Source organism: Carassius auratus, unplaced genomic scaffold, assembly GCF_003368295.1.
Source record: "Carassius auratus strain Wakin unplaced genomic scaffold, ASM336829v1 scaf_tig00214571, whole genome shotgun sequence".
NCBI lineage: Eukaryota > Metazoa > Chordata > Actinopteri > Cypriniformes > Cyprinidae > Carassius > Carassius auratus.
This window is the reverse complement of record NW_020527716.1, coordinates 13,035-33,301: the sequence shown is the minus strand read 5'-3', so window position 1 is coordinate 33,301 and position 20,267 is coordinate 13,035. Positions and strand designations below refer to the sequence as shown.

The window sequence follows — 20,267 nt, the reverse complement described above, 5'->3', positions numbered from 1 at the left end:
ATAAAAAAACAATGCACTATAAAACGTAAAATAATGAAAATAAATAATAAATCGAATATCTCATATTTATGCATTAAATCGAATATCTCATATTATATAGCCTATATATATATATATATATATATATATATATATATATATATATATATATATATGTGTATATATATATATATATATATGTGTATATATATATGTGTGAGTGTGTGTGTGTGGGCATGTTTTTGTGACCTATCAGGACACAACTCTGTATAATGTCATGGGTATGACACATTATTACAAGGAGAGGGTGACTTATGAGGACATAACACATGTCCCCATTTTCAAAACTCTTTCATAACTGTACACTTATGTAGGTTTGCATTGTCACGAGCGTCTATGACGCGGTGATTTTACCCTCGTGGAAATCAGGCGCGCGACTCGAGGGCCTCTTGAAATGACTAGTGTGTCACGAGAAGTCTCACGCCACAGCGCGCGTTTCTCTGCCACGGCCCAGAAGCTCATGTATTCACGTGGGGTGGGCTGGCAAAATCCCACAGCAAACACACAGCCGTGCGGAAATGACACAGTACCGTCACGTCACGCGAGAGGGCACTGACTAGAGAAAAAAAAAAGCAGCGGAGAGAAACACGGACAACAGTTACCCGTGGACAAATCCACTGGATTTAAAGACGTGACCATGGCTATCGCCTCCTAACCTGCACACGGCTGCCCGGAGTCGAAAAGGTGAGTTTGTTTTCCGCAGCGCAGGTAGTTTATGCGCGCCGTGTCGCGGGAGACGGAGCGAAAACTCATCGGTGGATGTTTTTCTTGCCGTGTCACGCAAGAGGGAGAGTTGCGCACGGGGAGGGAGGGGAAACACGAGAGAAGGGCAGCACTCCGTATTACAGCAAAAAAAAAAAAAACATAAAGAGTACATTTTTTTCTTATGAAATATGCAGTCCACAGAAGGAACGCAGTAGGGAGCTGCTTGTCCGTCTGTCTCCCCGGTTGAACCGATCCGTGGGGTTTACACTGGAAGAATGAGGAAGTGGAGCCGGTGGACGGGGGTCGGTACGGTGAAGCAGCGCCTCTCCGGTGCTCTGGCGAGACTTCACGGTGCAAGACATGAAAAACAAATAGAAAAACAATCTCACAGAACTTGACCGAAGAGAGAATTCACTCTGAGAATACAGTTTTACGCGCATTATAATCTTCACACGCTTACCATGATATTTGTGACCAGTCATTTGAAATACTGAATTCACTGTGTTTCAGCAGGTCAAGTGCTTTCTCCTAAATATATATATATATATAGTCAATTTAGCTGACAGATATTTCTAAGGCTTCATTCCCTATGACTGACAAGTGTTAGGGAGAAGTGCATAAGAAATGTATGTGGTCAGATTAGATGTGTGACTATCAGATAATATCATTAATCAGTCATGGGTCTTGTGTGTCTCTTCCCAGGACATGAGCTCTTCTGTGTGCATGGTTAATGCAGACGGACAAGTGCCTGATAAAAGTATGTAAATAACAATTCACACTAAAATCATTCTCATTTTTCTTGGCCTTTACTATAACATCACAATATCTCTGTCTAGTAACATGCATCACATCAAAATAAACACAGTCCAGATCAAACTATCCCGTGAAATGAACTGACTCACCTTGGCATCAAATGGAGACGTTGTTTTGAACTTGCTATTAGGATCCCTTGCTATTAGGATTGCCATTTCTTGCCTATAATAGTGAAAAAACATGAAAAGTGCATACAGTGCATTATACATTCACAGCACCTCAAGGAACTTGTTCATTATGCCTGCTATCAATATGAAATAACAAAGGTTACAACACTTTCTGTTTAACAGTATATAGAGGTTCTTCAAATAAAATAACTGCTTGAATTCTTGTCAAAACATCACATTTGTGTAAAAAAGAAATAAAGATGTAAATGGTCACAGGAGATGCATGTTAATGTCAGTTGTAAATGTCTCAGCCGATCTTTTGTGATCAGATCAACTGAGACAGATCTTAATACCAGATGTAAGTTAGGCTACAAGTTCTGTCTCAAAGTTGTACAGAGTTGTGAGATGATGTCTGTCAGCATTTCTCAGCATTCTTGAATGGTTATGAACAATTTGCCTTTTTTCTCCAGAAGTTAAGTTTGAGAAAGATGCAGAGGATGTTATTAAAAACACGGAGGGAAAGATGGAGAGCTTCTTTAAGCGCATTACAAAACGATCAGCAACAGACACAGGCCCTGAGGTGGAACAGCCCATTAGCGGGAAGAGGGTCAAGGTGACAACACAGGTAAGATGAAAAGGAGCATTTGTTACAATCACAGCATTCATTCTTCTATTGATTACGCATTGTATTTGGGATATAATTTGCTAAAGTACATCCTACATCTGGTCTGACTTAACTTTTGGTACAAAACTATTAACAGCAACATCTCACACTTACTTTTCAGGCAGGAGAACATCTCCTTGACAACAGTTCAGATAATGGAAGCAGGTCATGTTCTCACAGCCACAGATTATCTCCACTGGAGCAGATTCCCATCTCTTCATACAGGAAACCACTCTACAGCATCACACATCGCATTTCTGAGCGTAAAGCTGCATCCAATCTGGACCAGCACGGAGCCCACAATGGAGACAGAGAAAGCCATAATGGGGTCCACTTCCAAAAACTGGGCAACTCTAGAAAGCATCACATGTTTAAGGCCTCGCCTAATGTGGGGGTCACAGGTTCTCCTGCTGCCTTGGATTCTCACCTCTACCCGCTCATCGAGAAGATGTTCTTCCTCCTCAACACGCTGAATTCCAGCATGACCCAGCTGCACAGTAAGGTGGATTTGCTCTCGCTTGAAGTGACGCGCATCAAAAAGCAGATGAAACCCTCCGAGATGGTCCATGGAATTTCAACCTCCTCCTGAATACCAGCTGACCAGTGAAGAACTCACCCAGCTGATGGAGCAAACGTCCACTGCGGGAGATCTTGGCTGCAGACTCCTTGTTCAACTGTTCCCAGAACTTTTCACAGCAAAGGAATGCACGCATGGCTACAACACATGCAGCCTTACAACCAAACGGACTTTAGATTCATTGCACCTTCAGCTAATACGTAACTATGTGGAAGTCTGCTACCCATTGGTGAAAAATGAAAACGTCTGGCAGACGGAGTGCTTGCTGCAGATCAACGATTTCTTGAATCGTTTCTGGGCTCAGAAGGACATGGAGAGTGGTCAGATGTGTGACAAAGAGCCTCCAGTAGTTTCTGTGTTTGACATGGAACCGGATCATGCTTGCCATTTCATCAGTGAAGATGCCCAGGATGAGAATCTTTCCCTCAACTCTGGTGAGAACGATTATGTTCATCCCAACAATGTCAGTTCAGATGTAGTATATGACCAACACGAGGCCACTGGTGACGACTCTGAAGACTTAACGTCACCGGAGGAGCTTGTTGTGTTTTTGCTGAACAGACTCTTTCCAGAGGTGTTTGAGGAGGGCAAGTTGCCGGAGGGCCACAACAGCATAGGACAGTTGATCATTGACTCAGACAGACTAGAAATTATTCGAAAATACATGGAGGCCAATTTCCCTGATATTCCGGAAGAAATCTGGCTGCAGTTGTGCGTACAACGAATGGAGGAAGCACTGGAGAATGCTTCAGTCAATGGCAGAAGTCGTGACAACCGAGAGATGTACGACACCACCCGTCTTCCTGATAGCATCTCCATTGTTAAGATCAGTGACCTGTGTGATTACGAGAAACCAAATCGCAAGTCGAAGAAACTATGGCTGGAGCCTGTGGACTTTGACAAATTGGAAATTCCTCCTCCAGACTTTGATGTCCCTCAGGAGTTTTTACTTACTAAGGAACAGCTAAAGAATAACTATGAAAGCAGTTTATCAATTGGGAACTTTGCATCCCGACTCCTGGTTCTCATGTTCCCTGAGCTCTTTACTTACGAGAATGCACGAAAATACTATAACTGCAGTGGCTCTCTAGGAAAGAAACAGCTGGATCCCGTACGAATCAATCTCATCCGACATTATGTCCAGCTGCTTTACCCCCAAGCTAAGAACGACCGTGTGTGGACCCTTGAGTTTGTTGGCAAACTTGATGAGCGCTGTAGGCGGCGGGATAACGACCAACGGCGTTCATACCAGCAGCAACGGAAGGCCTGTTCACCTGACCAAGAGCCTGACCCAAAAGACTTGCTGCTAACTGCTGGCCAAATCAATGTCCTCACTTCAGATCGTCTGAAAGAGGACTTTGAAGTCCTGTCTTCACCCCTGGAGAAAAGCAGCAAGGACTTCTGCAAAATTCCTCTTGAGGACCTTTCGGTGTCCACCCCAGACTTCCCAGTGCCTTCTGAGTACCTGCTCACGGATGCTGAAGTAAGGGAAATTGTCCAACAGAGTCTGTCTGTGGGAAATTTTGCTGCTCGCCTTCTCGTCCGTCTCTTCCCGGAACTTTTCACGCAGGAAAATTTAAGGCTGCAGTACAACCACTCTGGGGCCTGCAACAAGAAACAGCTGGACCCTGTGCGTCTCCGACTAATTCGTCATTATGTGGAGGCTGTCTACCCAGTTGACAAAATGGAGGAAGTGTGGCACTATGAATGCGTGCCAAGCATTGACGAGCGCTGCAGGCGCCCCAATCGCAAGAAATGTGACATTCTAAAGAAGGCAAAGAGATCAAACAACACTGTGACTTATTCTTAGACAACAATCCTGCAAAGCGCAGACCCGTTCCTATATTTTACACAACATAGCTGTTATTTGCACAAGTCCATAAGCTGAAGCATAGTGAAACGTTCTTGTTCAAGGTCTAGTTTGGCTGGTCGAGTTCACGTCCATGGCCTTTAAATGGTTTGGTAAGTGACAGAAAGTTGGTGTTTGAAGCCACTATCACATGACAGTGAAATATTAGTGTTACTATTTATATGCCAAAATATGATTGATGTTATTCTAATGTCTAATTATTAGATAAGCTAAAGTTAGCCTTAATTAACTTAAATGTAAACATTTAGTTCTTTAAAAATAATAGGTCACTTTAGTTTGGGGTGAGGGCAGAGAAGATACAGTATATAAACATGTTTTATTTTATTTTAGCAATGTTGCAGCACTGGCTTTTTCTAATTATCAACATATTGAAGTACGTCCTGTCTTACAGGAAGTAAATCTTATTAATCTGTACTTAACTATAGCACCAGGTTATATGTTATATATTTTTCAATAAAAATTCACTTCCTAGCCAAGATGGGTTTCATGTTCCTTTTTATTTTACTTCAGATACACAAGTGAGGGTCATTAGGAGCCTTTTGTCGTCAGAGGGAAAAAAAAAACCCAAGGGAAGTGTTTATCAAGATTAAATTTGTGGTCTTGGTATATTCCACCCTTGACCATTATAATGAAGAAAAAAAGAATGAAATACAGTTTAAAAACTGTATTTGTGTGGGTCTGACTCATTAATCTTTTGCATAGATGCTGTATAAAACCTTTTAAAATTCCTTTTTTTTTGTCTGGTTCTCTTAGTGCAGCTGTGTGCAAAGGCACTCTGTACCCTTCCTGAAAACTGTTCATTGAAAATCTACCAATGTCATGAAGAAAATTGTAAAAATAAAATAAAAAATAAGGTATCATAAACAAGGGATCAGAAAAACACTGATATCCTAAATTATTTTTGATTCACAATCAGAGAAAGTTATTTTGTGAATCTAGGTAACATAAATATAAGCAATTGCATATAACCAAAACCGCCTCTAAACAATAAGATGTGTTTGTGTTTCACTTGTACCTGTAAAGTTAATAATAGTAATCTTCAAGTAATATGAAACAGTTATGAGAACTACTGGTAAGTGAATAAATGTAACAAGGACCTTCAGTTTTTGTTGGGCATTGGAAACAACTCAATAAATCCTCAATCTGCAGTTTTAGAATCAAATGGTTGGAGAGTGGAACAGGAAATATCAGTTTTGTCCCACTTTCTGATCTTTCACCTCCCAAAAACATCACAGAACTGGTCTTTACTGCTTGTACACATGCTTTCTGGGAAGTTGGAGGTGTTTCCAGCTTCTTAGAATAACTCTCTGCTTTTCTGTGTCTTTTGTCTCTCCAACCACCTTTTTTAAGATCACTCTCTTCAGCAAGACTGTGTCCACTTCCTTGTCCTCATTTAGGATCAGATCCAGTGTATCCCCCACTTTAACCTGTAGGAGAGAGCAGACAATGGACTGTTAAATGAAGGTGCAATTTCTGCTCATACTAATAGGTAAATAATATGAATTAAGTGGACAACTACCACAAACAGAGCAGGTTTTTAAAAAATATATATATATATATTTATTGCATCCATAATTTGTTCAGCTAGTGTTGCATATTTTCGATGAAGCTTCTTTCTGATTATAACACTAGAGGGTGCTGACTCACCATTTTGCTCTTCTTAGTGAGTTTCTGACCATTCAGTCTCAATTTGAGGTTATAGAAAGCATCCTCCACACCACTAAAAACAGATACATGTGTTAGTCACTGCCACTGGTCGAAACACCACAAACTAAATGTAAATAAACAAAGGAGAGCAATATGAGCAAAGATTATATATGAACGCCATCAGTCTATTCTCCAATTGGGTTCTAAGAGGTAAAAAAACATGGAGTTACATCTGCAATAGGAACTGAAAACACGTACTTGCAACTCACCAGTGTGGCGGAATTAATCTCTGAAACTCATGAACAGTTTCTCTGACTTACTTTCGTGCAATGTCCAATCCGGTCTTCAAAACCAAATCGAAACGTAGAGACTGGACAGTTTTCTCATGGTCTTTATAGTCTTTTGGCAGGCCTGGGTCATCTGGAAGCTCATCCTCATAATCACTAGTCTCTGCATCTTCCTCCTCCTCCTGCTGCTGCATAATTTTTTGTTTCCCTTTTTTTCCCGTGCTTTTGAGCCGGGAGTGATGAAGCAACCAACTCTGCCGAGTGTCCCATGATCTTGGCCACATAGCTGTACGGTGTGTTTGAGGAGTGGCTGAACCCCACAACTGACGAGCGTGTAATGTTCGTGGGCACCACATGCTGAGACCAGAGGCATGGGATGGTGTGAGCAGCTGGAGGGAGTTCAGTCTGCCTAGCTGCCGCAGGGCCAGCGCCTGCACTGGCAGATTCTGCATACTGTGACAACGAACACAAGAGAAAAAGAGCAGAGAAAAGGGGTAACATGCATCCACACTTTACATTCTTCAAAGTCAACAAGTGCCTAGATTGAGCTCTAAACTGTTTGTAAATCTTACTAGCCAACTTCAAAGTGTGTGTCCTGGAATGCTTAAAAAAAATATTAAAGGAGCTCCAATGTATGTTGGCAATTTGTTGTATTTTACTATACTTGAAAAAGTTAATTAAAATCTATCTATCTATCTATCTATCTATCTATCTATATAGATAGATAGATAGATAGATAGATAGATAGACAGCTAAATAGTCTTTATTCACACATAATAACTAAAATATTGTATATTTTATTTTGTATGGCCTCCTTTGGCTTTGATAAAAGCTTGCATTCTTGCTGGCATTGTTTTTATGTACTGAATTAGATTTTAGCATTAGAAACACCACTGTGACTAAAAAGCTTACACATAATACATAAAAAAATTTATTTTATAATCCCCAATACTGTTAGTTTAAGGCAGCTTTGCCACAAACCTTACATCAGGTGGTGATATATAATAAATATGATAAGCACTGTGTATATTCAACAGAATGCACTACAATACAAAAAAAACGTCTTTTCGAAATAAAACTCAGCTGAATTTGCAAGCATTGGCCAGACATTCAGCTCGACAGCGCTGACAAAACTTCTCACAGTATAGTGCTAAAGGACTTGTCTATCCACTTCTTCAAATAACTAATTTGAGGAGGGAAATGTAAATTATATTTAATTACAGACGTAAAGAAGAGCATGATCTGTAAAAATCTGACATATTATCATGACGATAATATCATCAGAATTTGCCTAGACAGCATCTCACAATGTGTTTGTAACCCAAACTAATGCTCACGATAATTCTTAAGTATACTTCACATTCAACAAATGCAAAAACAACTCTTGTTGTTTGTTTAACAACGATTTAAAATTTTACCTAAGTGAGCAGAGTGATCTCCTCTTGACTCTCTAATCTCGAGTTTACCAACGACGAGCACATTAAAAACAAACCAGCAGTCGCTGCTACTGTAGTAGTGAACATTCTACAGCGCCCTCTAGAGTCGGGATGAATTATTATACACAATTTACAATCATTAGGTTGTTATAGATATCGTAAGTATATCCTTACAATAGAATACGAGACTTCTATCTATAATATTGCAGATTTTGTTTTAATTATATATAATATTGTCACTATCCATCATTCATGTTGCATTTTTACTGCAATATATTGTTACACCCCTATACTAGTCATATAACATTAAACAAGCAGGACAAATACATTAATGAGGCATTATTTGCTAATGCAAAGCTTATTGTCTAATGCAAGTTTAACTTTGTTTATCTTTGTTATAAATTTGTTTGTTGCCAACTCTCACGCATCACGCTGAAGTCCAAACTTCACGCCAGATGCGTGAGAGTTGGCAACCCTGACTTTAGTAAAGCCAAGGTCAAGCAAGCCATCTCTCATATTGATCCCCTCTCAGCGGGAACCATGACTGGCCTGGCCATAAAAACCACCATGGAACAGGTTTTCATAGCGAATGCTAAGGCCTGGCCACTAAAAAAGAAGATTGATAATGTGGCCATCATTGTGACTGATGGACGGCCGCAAGATAAAGTTGAAGAGGTTGCAGCAGCAGCAAGGGCTTCTGGGATTGAAATATATGCTGTCGGAGTGGACAGAGCAGATATGTGGTCTCTCAAACTGATGGCCGGTCAGTCTCTTGGTGACCATGTGTTCAATGTGGAGACATATGGTGTGAAACTCACATCCAAATTCAGGGAGACACTCTGTGGTAAGGGAATAAAGATCCTATTTTGTTGACACACTTAAATTTAATCTAGAATCATAAGGCAATCATAAATATTATAGTATATATTAAATATTATAATATTAAATATTAATATAAATATGTATAATTCTAAAATGATTTAAAAACATAACTGTACACACACATATTGAATGTATATATATATATATATATATATATATATATATATATATATATATATAATTCAAAATAAAAATTCCACCAACGACTGATCAATAATATTTAATTATTCTAGTGTTCTACTAATTATTGTATAAAAGCTCATTATTTCATAAAGAATATTTGTTTGTGTGTGTGTGTGTGTGTGTTTATGCTTTTGGTTAATCAGTAGTGAAGTGATTTTGCTCATTTAGCAGATTTTTCTGGTTTCGATACTTGTACATTTGGGCACAGCTCCGAACATACAACCCCTCTTATTTCTACAGAGAAGGACATGTTATCAACTCTCAAAGAAAACATGCTCTAAGCAGGCCAATGGTTTGTCATAAAAATATGCATCAAATAATTTGGAAAATTTGATGCATTCTAAAGAACTGCATTCAGAAACGGCCTGATAGGCAGGAGTACAGTGTGGTATTTTGAGACATTTTTTTAAGTTCGAATATTGTTTTAAATCAAATCAATAGTCATATCTGTGCCATGTTTATTTTTGAATTTTTTTATTATTTTATAAACAGAAGGACACTGAGACTGAGGCTAGATCAGCAATAGTAAAGACACCTCTCAAATCCCAATGTAGTAAAAAGCTCTGAAAATAATTCCATTTGCAATCTGATTTCAGACACCAGAGAGTTACAAACAGGAGTGATTTAACAATCATACATGACTGTAGCCATTTTCATAGACCATGAGAAACAATCAAACATACAGCTGTGGCTGTATCATGACATTTTGCAAAGAATTAAAGGACTAATAGCAGCTCTGAACCAGGGCTACATTCAGTAGGACAGAGCACAGTAAAGGCATATTATTTTAATTTAGAATTTATTTACATTAAAATTGAGAAAGCTGTTCTTAAGCACCGGATGTAACCACTTTACCACAGGCATTTACTGAGCTGTCCAATCAAAACACCTCAAAGGATCAAATAAATATATAAAGGCACATTTTTGTTGAAGGTGGGAGGGAGTTAATGAACAGCGCTCTCTTCCACCCTCAATACCTATGGCTGAAGTGCCCTTGAGCAAGGCAATGAACCCAGAGTTGCTCCCCGGGTGCTGGATCTATAGCTGCCCACTGCTCCGGGTGTGTGTTCACAGTGTGTTCACTTCTCACTGCTGTGTGTGTGCACTTGGATGGGTTAAATGCAGAGCACCAACTTTGAGTATGGGCAACCATACTTGGCAAATGTCACAACTTTCACTTTCTCATCCGACCACTTTTGGTTTACATGAGGCCTGAATGGTCTTATTAACCCTAGACTTGAAGCTTATTTGACATATTCAATTTAGAATGGTTTGTTTGATGATAAGCAAGTAGACTTGTGATTGTAATGATGAAACACATGAACGTACAGTGGTGTGAAAGCTGTGGTGGGAATCCAGGCTCGCTTCCCCTCACTCTCATAGGCATTCTGCTGAATTCCTCCCCTGGTTGGAAGAGCAGATCTGTTCCAGACGTTCACCCTGACCTCTCTGTGTACAGTTTCCATAGTTGGAACAGCAATGCACAACAGAATCTGTAGTTATTTAAAGATAAAAGATATTTGTAGGTGAAATCTGTTGTTGAGTCCCACTCTGAATAAAGGTTTGTGTGATTTTCAGCAGCCTTTGAAATCATACAAACCTAAAAGATAGCTTTGATGTATAAATATGCTAATGTCAACAGATTTATTTATTTATTTTATTTTTTAGAATGATGTAACTGGTTAAAGGAATTTAACTTCTTTCACATTCCACAGAGTGAAATTACATTCTAGTACATTCCATTACATTCTATTCTCTGTTCTTTCTCAAACGTTGTTCCTCATTGTTTTGCTTCCACAGACCCTCTGTTCGTCACCATGATGAAGAGTGTGATTGCTGCATCTAAAGAGGCGTTTTATGTTTGGCAGGATCATGTGGATAAGAAACTCACTGCTCTTGAAATCAACCAGGTTTCCAAGACAAGAAAGGAAGGTCGAGAGAGGTGAGGGTCAAAGGTCACCAGTGATTTTATCAGATTGTATAGTGAGTGCTTTCAGAGTGATTTAATGCGCTGCACTGATTTTTGAGTACTGCGATACAACAGGATGTTTTCGAATCTCTTATGCTCACCAAAGCTGCATTTATTTGTTCAGAAATACAGTATAGTTGTGTAATATTATTGCAATCTAAAATAACTCTATTCTATTGTAATATATTTTAAAATGTAAATTATCCCTGTGATGGCAAAGCTTAATTTTTTGCAACATTGCTCTAGTCTTAAAGGGTTAGTTCGCCCAAAAATTAAAATTATGTCATTAATAACTCACCCTTATGCTGTTCCAAACATGTAAGGCCTCCTTTTATCTTCGGAACACAGTTTAAGATATTTTAGAATTAGTCAGAGAGCTCTCAGTCCCTCCATTGAAGCTGTGTGTACGGTATACTGTCCATGTCCAGAAAGGTAAGAAAAACATCATCAAAGTAGTCCATGTGACATCAGAGGGTCCGTTGGAATTTTTTGAAGCATCAAAAATACCTTTTGGTCCAAAAATAGCAAAAACGATGACTTTATTCAGCATTGTCTTCTCTTCCGTGTCTGTGTGAGAGAGAGTTCAAATCAAAGCAGCTGGATTTCCGGTTCGCGAACGAATCATTCAGTTTCACCAAATCGAACTGAATCGTTTTAAACGGTTTGCATCTGACAGAAACGGTTCTTCACTCGTGAACGAGTCAGTCTATTGTTCGTTATCTGGCTCGGCTTGGTGTTCATCTTCACAGCAGTTCAGTCAATGTACTGTTTGAGTACATGAATTACTCCGGGATATTGGTTTGTTTGAACTCAGAGGGAGTGTCAGCCACATTAAAAAAGTTAACAGCTTAAGTCATTTGTGGATTAATGCGTATTAGAGATGCGAATCGTTTAAAACGATTCAGTTCGATTTGGTGAACTGAATGATTCGTTCGCGAACCGGAAATCCAGCTGCTTTGATTTGAACTCTCTCTCACACAGACACGGAAGAGAAGACAATGCTGAATAAAGTCGTCGTTTTTGCTATTTTTGGACCAAAATGTATTTTCGATGCTTCAAAAAATTCCAACGGACCCTCTGATGTCCCATGGACTACTTTGATGATGTTTTTCTTACCTTTCTGGACATGGACAGTATACCGTACACACAGCTTCAATGGAGGGACTGAGAGCTCTCGGACTAAATCTAAAATATCTTAAACTGTGTTCCGAAGATAAAAGGAGGCCTTACATGTTTGGAACAGCATAAGGGTGAGTTATTAATGACATAATTTTCATTTTTGGGTGAACTAACCCTTTAAGTCACACGATCCTTCAGAAATCATTCTAATATGCTGATTTGGTGCTCAAGAGCTTTCTTATTATTATCAGTGTTGAAAACAGTAATGCTTGCTTAATATTTTTTAATAATTGAAGTGAGACTACAGGACAGTTTAAACTGCTTTTCAGCTCCATCTATTGAATTGTCAGCAGCAGTCAGAAAGAAAATCTGTGACACTGACAAAATAACCCTATTTTGCACAACACACATGTAATAAACGCACAAGCCATTTTATTTTTATGCTAAGTATGAAATGAGGGCATGGTAAAAGAACATTTTAGTGATCATCTCATCTAGGGATTATTTTCAGAATGGAAATATAGCTGCAGTTGAAGTTGTAGAACATGCTTTGTCCCGTGTTTCTGACTGAATGAAAATAGCACATCTGTGTAATATGTAAGTGATATTCATTATTGAGGTGAGGCGTACAGTCTGTGAGCAGTCAATGCCACTTTTGCTTATTCTTCCTCACTTTACCTACACCCTGTCTCTTTTCACTCTGTCTTGCTGAATCTTTTCTCTAGGGTTTTTCACATCGATGAGAGTCCAAGCGGAACATCGGATGGGACACTGAACTTTGCCAAAGCCTTCACAGTGAGTCCACTCAGCACAGACACTCACCTGTGGCTCTCTCAACCCTTTGTGTGGGGATTAGTGGGAAAAGCTGTCACAAAACTCTACTCAGCCCAGTCTGTTCATGAATTATTTTGTATTTGTGCTATGTTTTCCTTGATCCACACATCTTTATGTGTCGAAGATGTTTCTAAGGGATCCAAATGTCAGAAACAACATTAAGTATGGAGGCTGCACCCCACCCTATTAATTTCACCCTGGCCCAGTACATTCATATGATAGCCCTGAGAAAGAGTCATGAAAGTGAGACGTTTATGTTTCATTTTCACTCACAGCTTCAGACAGGATGCTTATAGTGGTATGTCTGATTTATACAAGGAAACATGCTTTCTCATCTCACTGGTTCTGTAAGGTTGATGTGTAGTTGTGATGTCCACAGGGCTGTGAGTCTGGGCTCTTACAGAGATACAGTCTGTCCAACATCAGCCTCCTGCAGAAATATTCCCTTACGTCCAGACTGTATCAGCTGTCCCTCAATTGTAACTCCAGGTCCGATTCTTCTTTCTCTCTTCCCATCCTGTCCTTTCGTGTCCCGTTGTAATTCTAGGCCATATCGACACTAATTACTGATAGACTAATCACTTCTGCTTTCTCACTTTTTTTGTCTTTTTTTTTTCTAGCCGGCTGACTATTATAGACATCATGGGTATGTTGACATTTATGGACGTAGAGATGCGGGCTTCGTCAGGGGATGCAAAGGGTGGGTAGACAGCTGGAGACCCATCTACATTTGAGCGCAAGGATGTCTGGGATATGAAGTGGGCTAATGACAACCCAGATCTGTTCTCTGTGATATGAAAACAAGAATATATGTCTTCAGAAACCTGGACCCTGAGGTGAGACGTAGAGAAAGAGTTTTTTTTTATCTCTGCATATATGTTGAGTGTTTTTGTGGCTTGAGGAAACGGGATGAATGAAAAAAAAATGGTTTTTGTTCTAAAACAGTTTTGGCAGAGCTATTGCACTCTTAAGTATACAGGGTTCAGGAAGTGCAGTCATTTTCAAATAAATGCATACACACTCCTTCAATTTCATAATCAGTTTGAATATTGAATTTGTTCATGTCTATAAAGTTTATTTATTTTTTTATCTTAATTTGTCAAAAGTTTTAATCCTGACTCACAGTCTGACAGCATCAGAGGGGCAGTAAATCAGTTGTGATGAATGGCTCATTTGCAGCATAGTGGTGGGTCATTTGTGTGTGTGGTTTATTTCAGACTACCAGTGCATTAGCATTATTATTATTTTGATAATGTATCTTTTTTTTCCTCACTGAAGCTGTCTATTATCATTCATTCTGCAACCCTCCAAAATGATATTTACACATCACACACATTTACGGGTTAAAGTTTTTCCTTACATTTTTTCTGAATTCATTGAATGACAATCATATTCCATCTGTTTGTTCGCATTCCTGTTCTTATTCAGAATCTGAGTTAAGTGATTTTAAGGTTCTGGCCCAGATAATTAACCACAATATTAACACCAGTAATTAGCACAAAACGTAAATGTGAGTCAGCAAAAACAACTGTCCCAATTATGTCTGCAAAACAATGTTAAACTGGTTAACCTAGTATGTGTGATGATTCATTCTTCTGTCCTCTCTGTCACTCCCCAGTAGGATAGATTTTTCCCTTCTCCTTTCTAAACTCAGCTCATGCTCCATCAAATGTTAGTCTTTATTTGGCACAGTCATATTTGGATGTTCAAGCAAATAAGCTTCAGAGCTGCAAATACCAGGACAGCAGGCACTAGAACATTTTCTTCCCCCAGGCAATTTACCTCATGAACAGTTAAATGGTCCCCACTTATGCAATAAAAACATGTGATATCCTTATATTTATTTGTTACCCCTCCATCCTATTTTTGTGTTGTCTCTGTACTGGAAGCTTATGTCACTAAAACAAATTCCTTGTATGCGCAAGCAAACTTGGCAATAAAGCTGTTCTGATTCTGATTATCATATATATTTATACATTTAATTTCTTTAATATGGCATGTATGTATATAGTTACATCATATATATTTTTTTACTTTACCTAACAATATTCTATACAAATTTCTCTGTAAATCATCTGAAAAGACATTCTTATGGTATCAAAACATTTCACACAACTTGACAATTTAAATAAAAATGAGTTAAACATTGTTTAACTGTTTGCAAAAGTAGGAATGAATCCTCTTGCTAATAACTGTATGTGCGTATTTTTTACGTTTTTTTTGTAAAAAACAAAACAAAACATTGAACCAGATTCAGTGTGTCCTGTTATTTTAGCATTGATCGAACAATAGAACATCAATTTGCCTTGATGTGATCCTTAAAAAAAATCTGTCTAAAAAAAGACAGTTTCTCAAACTTTGCTGTTCACTTTTGTCAGTTCTTATTTGAATTGAGAATTTACACATTTAATTTTAGGCACCTGTCCAGTGAAACTTTTACAGACGATATTAGTAGTATGTCACGCAATGCTGCCCTCTACAGTCGTTCTCGAATGTTACTTGTTGCAAATGCTTGATACATTTAGATTTTTCTAAAGAGTTTTTCGCTGAAAATAAGTGTCGGTGTTTTTTTTTATTTTAAATAGCTTATCTTTATTTATTTATTTATTTGTATTACACACTTTAAAGAGTAATATTAAAACGGCGTTCTCTTGACGGCATCTAGGGGGCATCATCTCTCTGTTCCTCACTGCACCTGCGACAGGTGCTGCGCGAGGGAAAAGAACTTTAAATGAAGAAAGTGAACGTGTTCAAAGACCACTTGCTGTTTACATGGATTAATAACTTAACACCCTTTAACGTAACTATAGTCGATGCTGATATCCTTCCGTTTTTACACACTTGATGCTCATAAAAGCAGCGAGAAGACGATTCTTTTTACCCTCAAACTTTCCAGTATAGTTCTTTTCTTTTCTTTTCTTTTCTTTTCTTTTCTTTTCTTTTCTTTTCTTTTCTTTTCTTTTCTTTTCTTTTCTTTTCTTTTCTTTTCTTTTCTTTTCTTTTCTTTTCTTCCACAATATCCATTCGACCTCTGTCTTCAGCAGTTACTCAAGGGATCTTTAATCTCACTCTTTTATTAGTTTTCTAATCCTTTATCTAGTCTTCACGGGGGTAAAAGTGTCTCTCTCTTGCACTGATTTCACCTCTCTGCCCTCCGATTATTTTTCACTTAATCATCGCTCCTCAGTGGAGCTTGTGGAGGCGCGTCCTGGAACGCAAAGCGCAAGCGCGTTCCAGTTGCAACGGGCCAGTGACGCACGGACGCGCAGCTGCCCCGAGGCAGCACGAGTGCGTGTGCTGCACAATATGTGCCAAGTGTCCCACCCGCCACAGTCAGCTGCGGGACATGGGGCAAATACTGCGAACGAGCGCACACCGGACTCGACTTTACCAAGGAAGGCACTGGAAGATGGAAACGTCTTTGCTGTGCACTGAAATCGTCGGAAAAGAAAGGAAAACAGGTGAACTGATTTTTGCTTCTGTGTAGTTTGGATTACGCAGTGTTGTTATTGAACATAACTTTTGTGCTGTCCTTGCTGCTGGAGTTCGACCAGGCAGAGCGCGCGGACTTATACAAACCTTGAAGAAACTTGTAAACGATTGTATATAGGCCTATATATGTAATTTAGAAATTCAGTATTCTACACAAATGTAATACTTCGGTGTTTTGAGATCTATTGTGGGAATGCTGTTTTTCTACAGTTATTTCTGTTGCTATCAAATGTTATTAAAATTTTTTGTAGTGCAATATAAATTATTACTACATACAGTGAGGTCTAAAATAAACCTTTAATGGAAATCTGGAATTTAAAATCTTATTTAAAGCTAGAAATAATATAATTAAAAAAAGAAATGTTATGACATTTAGTTAAGAAGAAATATACGTTCTTGCAATATTTACAGGTCACTGATCAGATAAGTACATCTGTGACATTCATAATGTCATTCTCTACAGACAGGTGCCATTAAAGCACAAGATGCTCTTTGGATGTTTCTCAAATCATGCTGGAGAATGCGATCTTGTGGAGTTCATCATGTTACCATTAAAGCAAAAGAGGAATAAACCAAATACTTTTTGAAACTTGTCACTCAAATTTATATTCTGAGTATTTAATATTGAATGATTTTTGATACAAAAATATTTTACATTTACTTATTTATTTTTATTATTATTTATTTTAATGGTCTCAGACACAGACATTTTTCGAACTTTACAAAAGCACTGCACATCAGGACTGTCAAGTGTTCACTGAATGTCCTGAAATCTTGACGTGATTTTGTGCCCAGCAATACTGCTGGGAGAGAAAGTCAGAGTTAGTGTTGAAATGCTCATAATGATCACTGAGGTTTTGTTTACGACACTGTACAAAATCAATATCCATTAGCAGCTATGAAGGCTGATTTGGGCTCCAGAATGCTTTTATCCCATCACAGTTGTTACAGTTAGAAGCAGTCTATAATAGATTAGCTGTCTGTCTCTCTGTGTATTTAAATCTGATTATGTTTTTGTCTTGTCATATATTTGAGTACAGAACAGTGAACTATTGCAAGAAAAAAAAAAGATTACATTTTTGATGAGCAGGAATATTGTTTTGATGGCAACATATCAACTTTTTCTTCTGAAAGTGCTAATTAGACTTTTATTTTCCTCTATTGTAGGCATTCAGCCATAGCTGAGTCTCTCCAAAACTGCTTAGCCCAACAGCCCCACTTACTCCTTCATGTTCTGGCATCCATCATGGTGTATGGGCAGGTCCTGCACCGCCAAGGCCCCGAGGACAGCTTCATCAACCTCAACGTCGGTGGCTTTAAGCAGCAAGTGGAACGAGTGGTCCTCCAACGCTTCCCCCACACGCGACTCGCCCAACTTCTCTACTGCAGTTCAGAGGCTGCTATTCTCCAGCTTTGTGACGACTATGCAGCTGCTGAACGTGAGTATTATTTTGACCGAAACCCATGGTTTTTCCGCTATGTGCTGAATTTCTACCATACCGGAAAGATCCACCTGATGGAAGAGCTGTGCGTGTTTAGCTTCAGCCAGGAGCTGGAGTACTGGGGCATCAAGGAGCTTCACCTGGACACTTGCTGCAGCAACAGGTTTCAAGAACAGAAAGAGTATGCAGGAGATCACGACTGGGAAAACGAGGATGACCCACAAAACCAGCTGCAAGACAGCTTAGATTCATCTATGGAGGAACTATCTGCGTTTGACAAAGACCTTGAAAAGTTTGAGGGCACCTGGTGCTCCGAGAAGCGTAAGGAACTCTGGCTGCGACTGGAAAACCCGGGATACTCGTGCTCTGCGAAAGTAACTGCAGTGTTTTCGCTGAGTGTGGTACTGATGAGTATCATAGCCATGTGCGTTCACAGCATGCCCGAGTTCCACCAGGTGGACATTAATGACAAAGAAGTAGAGAACCTCGTGTTGAAAAATTTCGAGACCTTTTGCGTCCTCTGGTTCTCTTTTGAGTTCATCCTACGATTAGCAGTCACACCATGTTTGTGCAAATTCCTGAGCAATGCGCTAAACATCATTGATTTCGCCTCTATTATTCCATTTTATGCCACTTTGGCATTTGAAACTGTGGATGCTGAGGAAAGCGAGGAGCTTGTGAACGTGGGAAGGGTCGTGCAAATCCTGCGCCTCATGCGTATCTTTCGCATCCTCAAACTGGCACGGCATTCGGTTGGGCTGCGTTCGCTTGGTGCGACTCTCCGTCACAGCTACCATGAGGTCGGACTCCTCATCCTCTTCCTTTCCGTCGGAATCTCCATTTTCTCAGCACTCATCTATTTTGTGGAGAGAGAGAACGCTGAGTCAGAACTGCAGACCATACCGGTGGGCTGGTGGTGGGCGACGATCACCATGACCACGGTGGGATACGGCGACACGTATCCCGTCACGCTGGCTGGGAAACTAATCGCCACCTTATGCATCATTTGTGGCCTGCTTGTAGTCGCCCTTCCGATCTCTATTATCTTCAACAAGTTCTCCAAGTACTACCAGAGACAGAAAGCCCTGGTGGAGTCCGACCAGCTCCATCAGGAAGACGAAAAACTGCCAAATCTCAGCATGCCTTTACTTTACATAGGAGACCTCTACGGACAAAAGATGAATACTCTGGTGTGCAGTGAGTCCTCAGTAGGGAGCGCAGGGAGCGAGGGAGATGTCACTGATGCTTCCAGCATTCAGGATGTTGAAATTGACTGCCCTACTCGGATGCCACAGGCCCACAAAGCCACATAGATCAGGGCACCTCAAATCCAGTCCTGGAGGGCCACTGCCCTGCAGAGTTTAGCTCCAACCTTGATTAAACTTACTTACCTGTGATTTTCTATGGATCTTGAAGACCTTGATGAGCTTTCTCAGTTGTATTTGATCAGGTTTGCAGCTAAACTATGCACGGCATTGGCCCCTCCAGGGCAAGATTTGAGGAACCCTGGCACAAAAGCTAATATGCACAACCTTATACCTCGATTAGGGATCTGAAGAAACAAAAATAAACTTCCTTGCTTAGATCTGCAGAACATGTTGAGGAAACACTAGAGGACCCTATGACTCAAAGCGCTCATTCCTTACTGAATGAATCCTGGACCTTTAGTTCTCAGGGTGAAAATGTCTCAAGCTTTCTATTATTTATGGATCAGAACCTTTTATGGAAACTAATCCTAACAACAGGTTAGCATTAATGCTGATGCTTTATACCCAATTAAAAGCACTGACATGACTGTTTTTTTTTTTAATCCTTTGGACAAGCTGTTTATTTAATTACAAGTCTTTCTGCAGGACCCATGGGAAAAGAACTATGCTTAAATGTTTTATAGGCAATGACAGCATCTAAAATGCTGGACTTCAGAAGGCATGTTAGTGTACACCATCCTCCCTAATGTGTCCATCAGAGAGGGAAGGATGGAAAGAGTGCATGCATATTTCAACAAGAGAGAGGAGAGGCCTCAAGAGAAAGGAGAGAAAAAAGCACGAAAGGGATGTTACAGTTGAATAAAGTGTTGATGTACAGTAGATTTAAGTCTCTTCTCTTTGTTCTGAAATCACTGCATGGGTCCATAGAGAGATTAAGGATCTTAAAAGAAATGGTTCCTCTCAAGGTGAAAACTATGTTATTTACAAAACCCC

At 39.5% G+C, this 20,267-nt stretch overlaps 2 protein-coding genes and 1 pseudogene across 2 annotated transcripts; 2 read left to right on the top strand and 1 right to left on the bottom strand.

Annotated features, from left to right (window-relative positions):
* The first annotated feature begins 435 nt into the window (after positions 1-435).
* On the top strand, positions 436-5,251 carry LOC113092336 (BEN domain-containing protein 3-like; annotated as a pseudogene).
* Positions 5,252-5,253: 2 nt separating this feature from the next.
* On the bottom strand, positions 5,254-8,216 carry LOC113092335 (uncharacterized protein C6orf203 homolog). Its single transcript, XM_026257909.1, has 4 exons — positions 8,128-8,216; positions 6,743-7,162; positions 6,423-6,495; positions 5,254-6,202 (listed from the first exon to the last, which is right to left on the bottom strand). The coding sequence occupies exons 2-4, from the start codon at positions 7,159-7,161 to the stop codon at positions 6,020-6,022; spliced, it is 675 nt and encodes a 224-aa protein (XP_026113694.1). The 5' UTR covers position 7,162; positions 8,128-8,216; the 3' UTR covers positions 5,254-6,019.
* Positions 8,217-16,133: 7,917 nt separating this feature from the next.
* On the top strand, positions 16,134-19,838 carry LOC113092337 (potassium voltage-gated channel subfamily S member 3-like). The gene is made up of 2 exons (XM_026257910.1): positions 16,134-16,593; positions 17,792-19,838. The coding sequence occupies exon 2, from the start codon at positions 17,871-17,873 to the stop codon at positions 19,377-19,379; it is 1,509 nt and encodes a 502-aa protein (XP_026113695.1). The 5' UTR covers positions 16,134-16,593; positions 17,792-17,870; the 3' UTR covers positions 19,380-19,838.
* Positions 19,839-20,267: the final 429 nt, after the last annotated feature.

Bases quoted from the DNA above. Each gene is read 5' to 3' on its own strand.
- LOC113092335 (XM_026257909.1), bottom strand. From the start codon at position 7,161: ATGCAGAATCTGCCAGTGCAGGCGCTGGCCCTGCGGCAGCTAGGCAGA. The intron at 6,496-6,742 runs GTAAGTCAGAGA...ATCTGTTTTTAG, and splicing joins GGATTGGACATTGCACGAAA to TGGTGTGGAGGATGCTTTCT. The intron at 6,203-6,422 runs GTGAGTCAGCAC...TCTCTCCTACAG, and splicing joins TCACTAAGAAGAGCAAAATG to GTTAAAGTGGGGGATACACT.
- LOC113092337 (XM_026257910.1), top strand. From the start codon at position 17,871: ATGGTGTATGGGCAGGTCCTGCACCGCCAAGGCCCCGAGGACAGCTTC.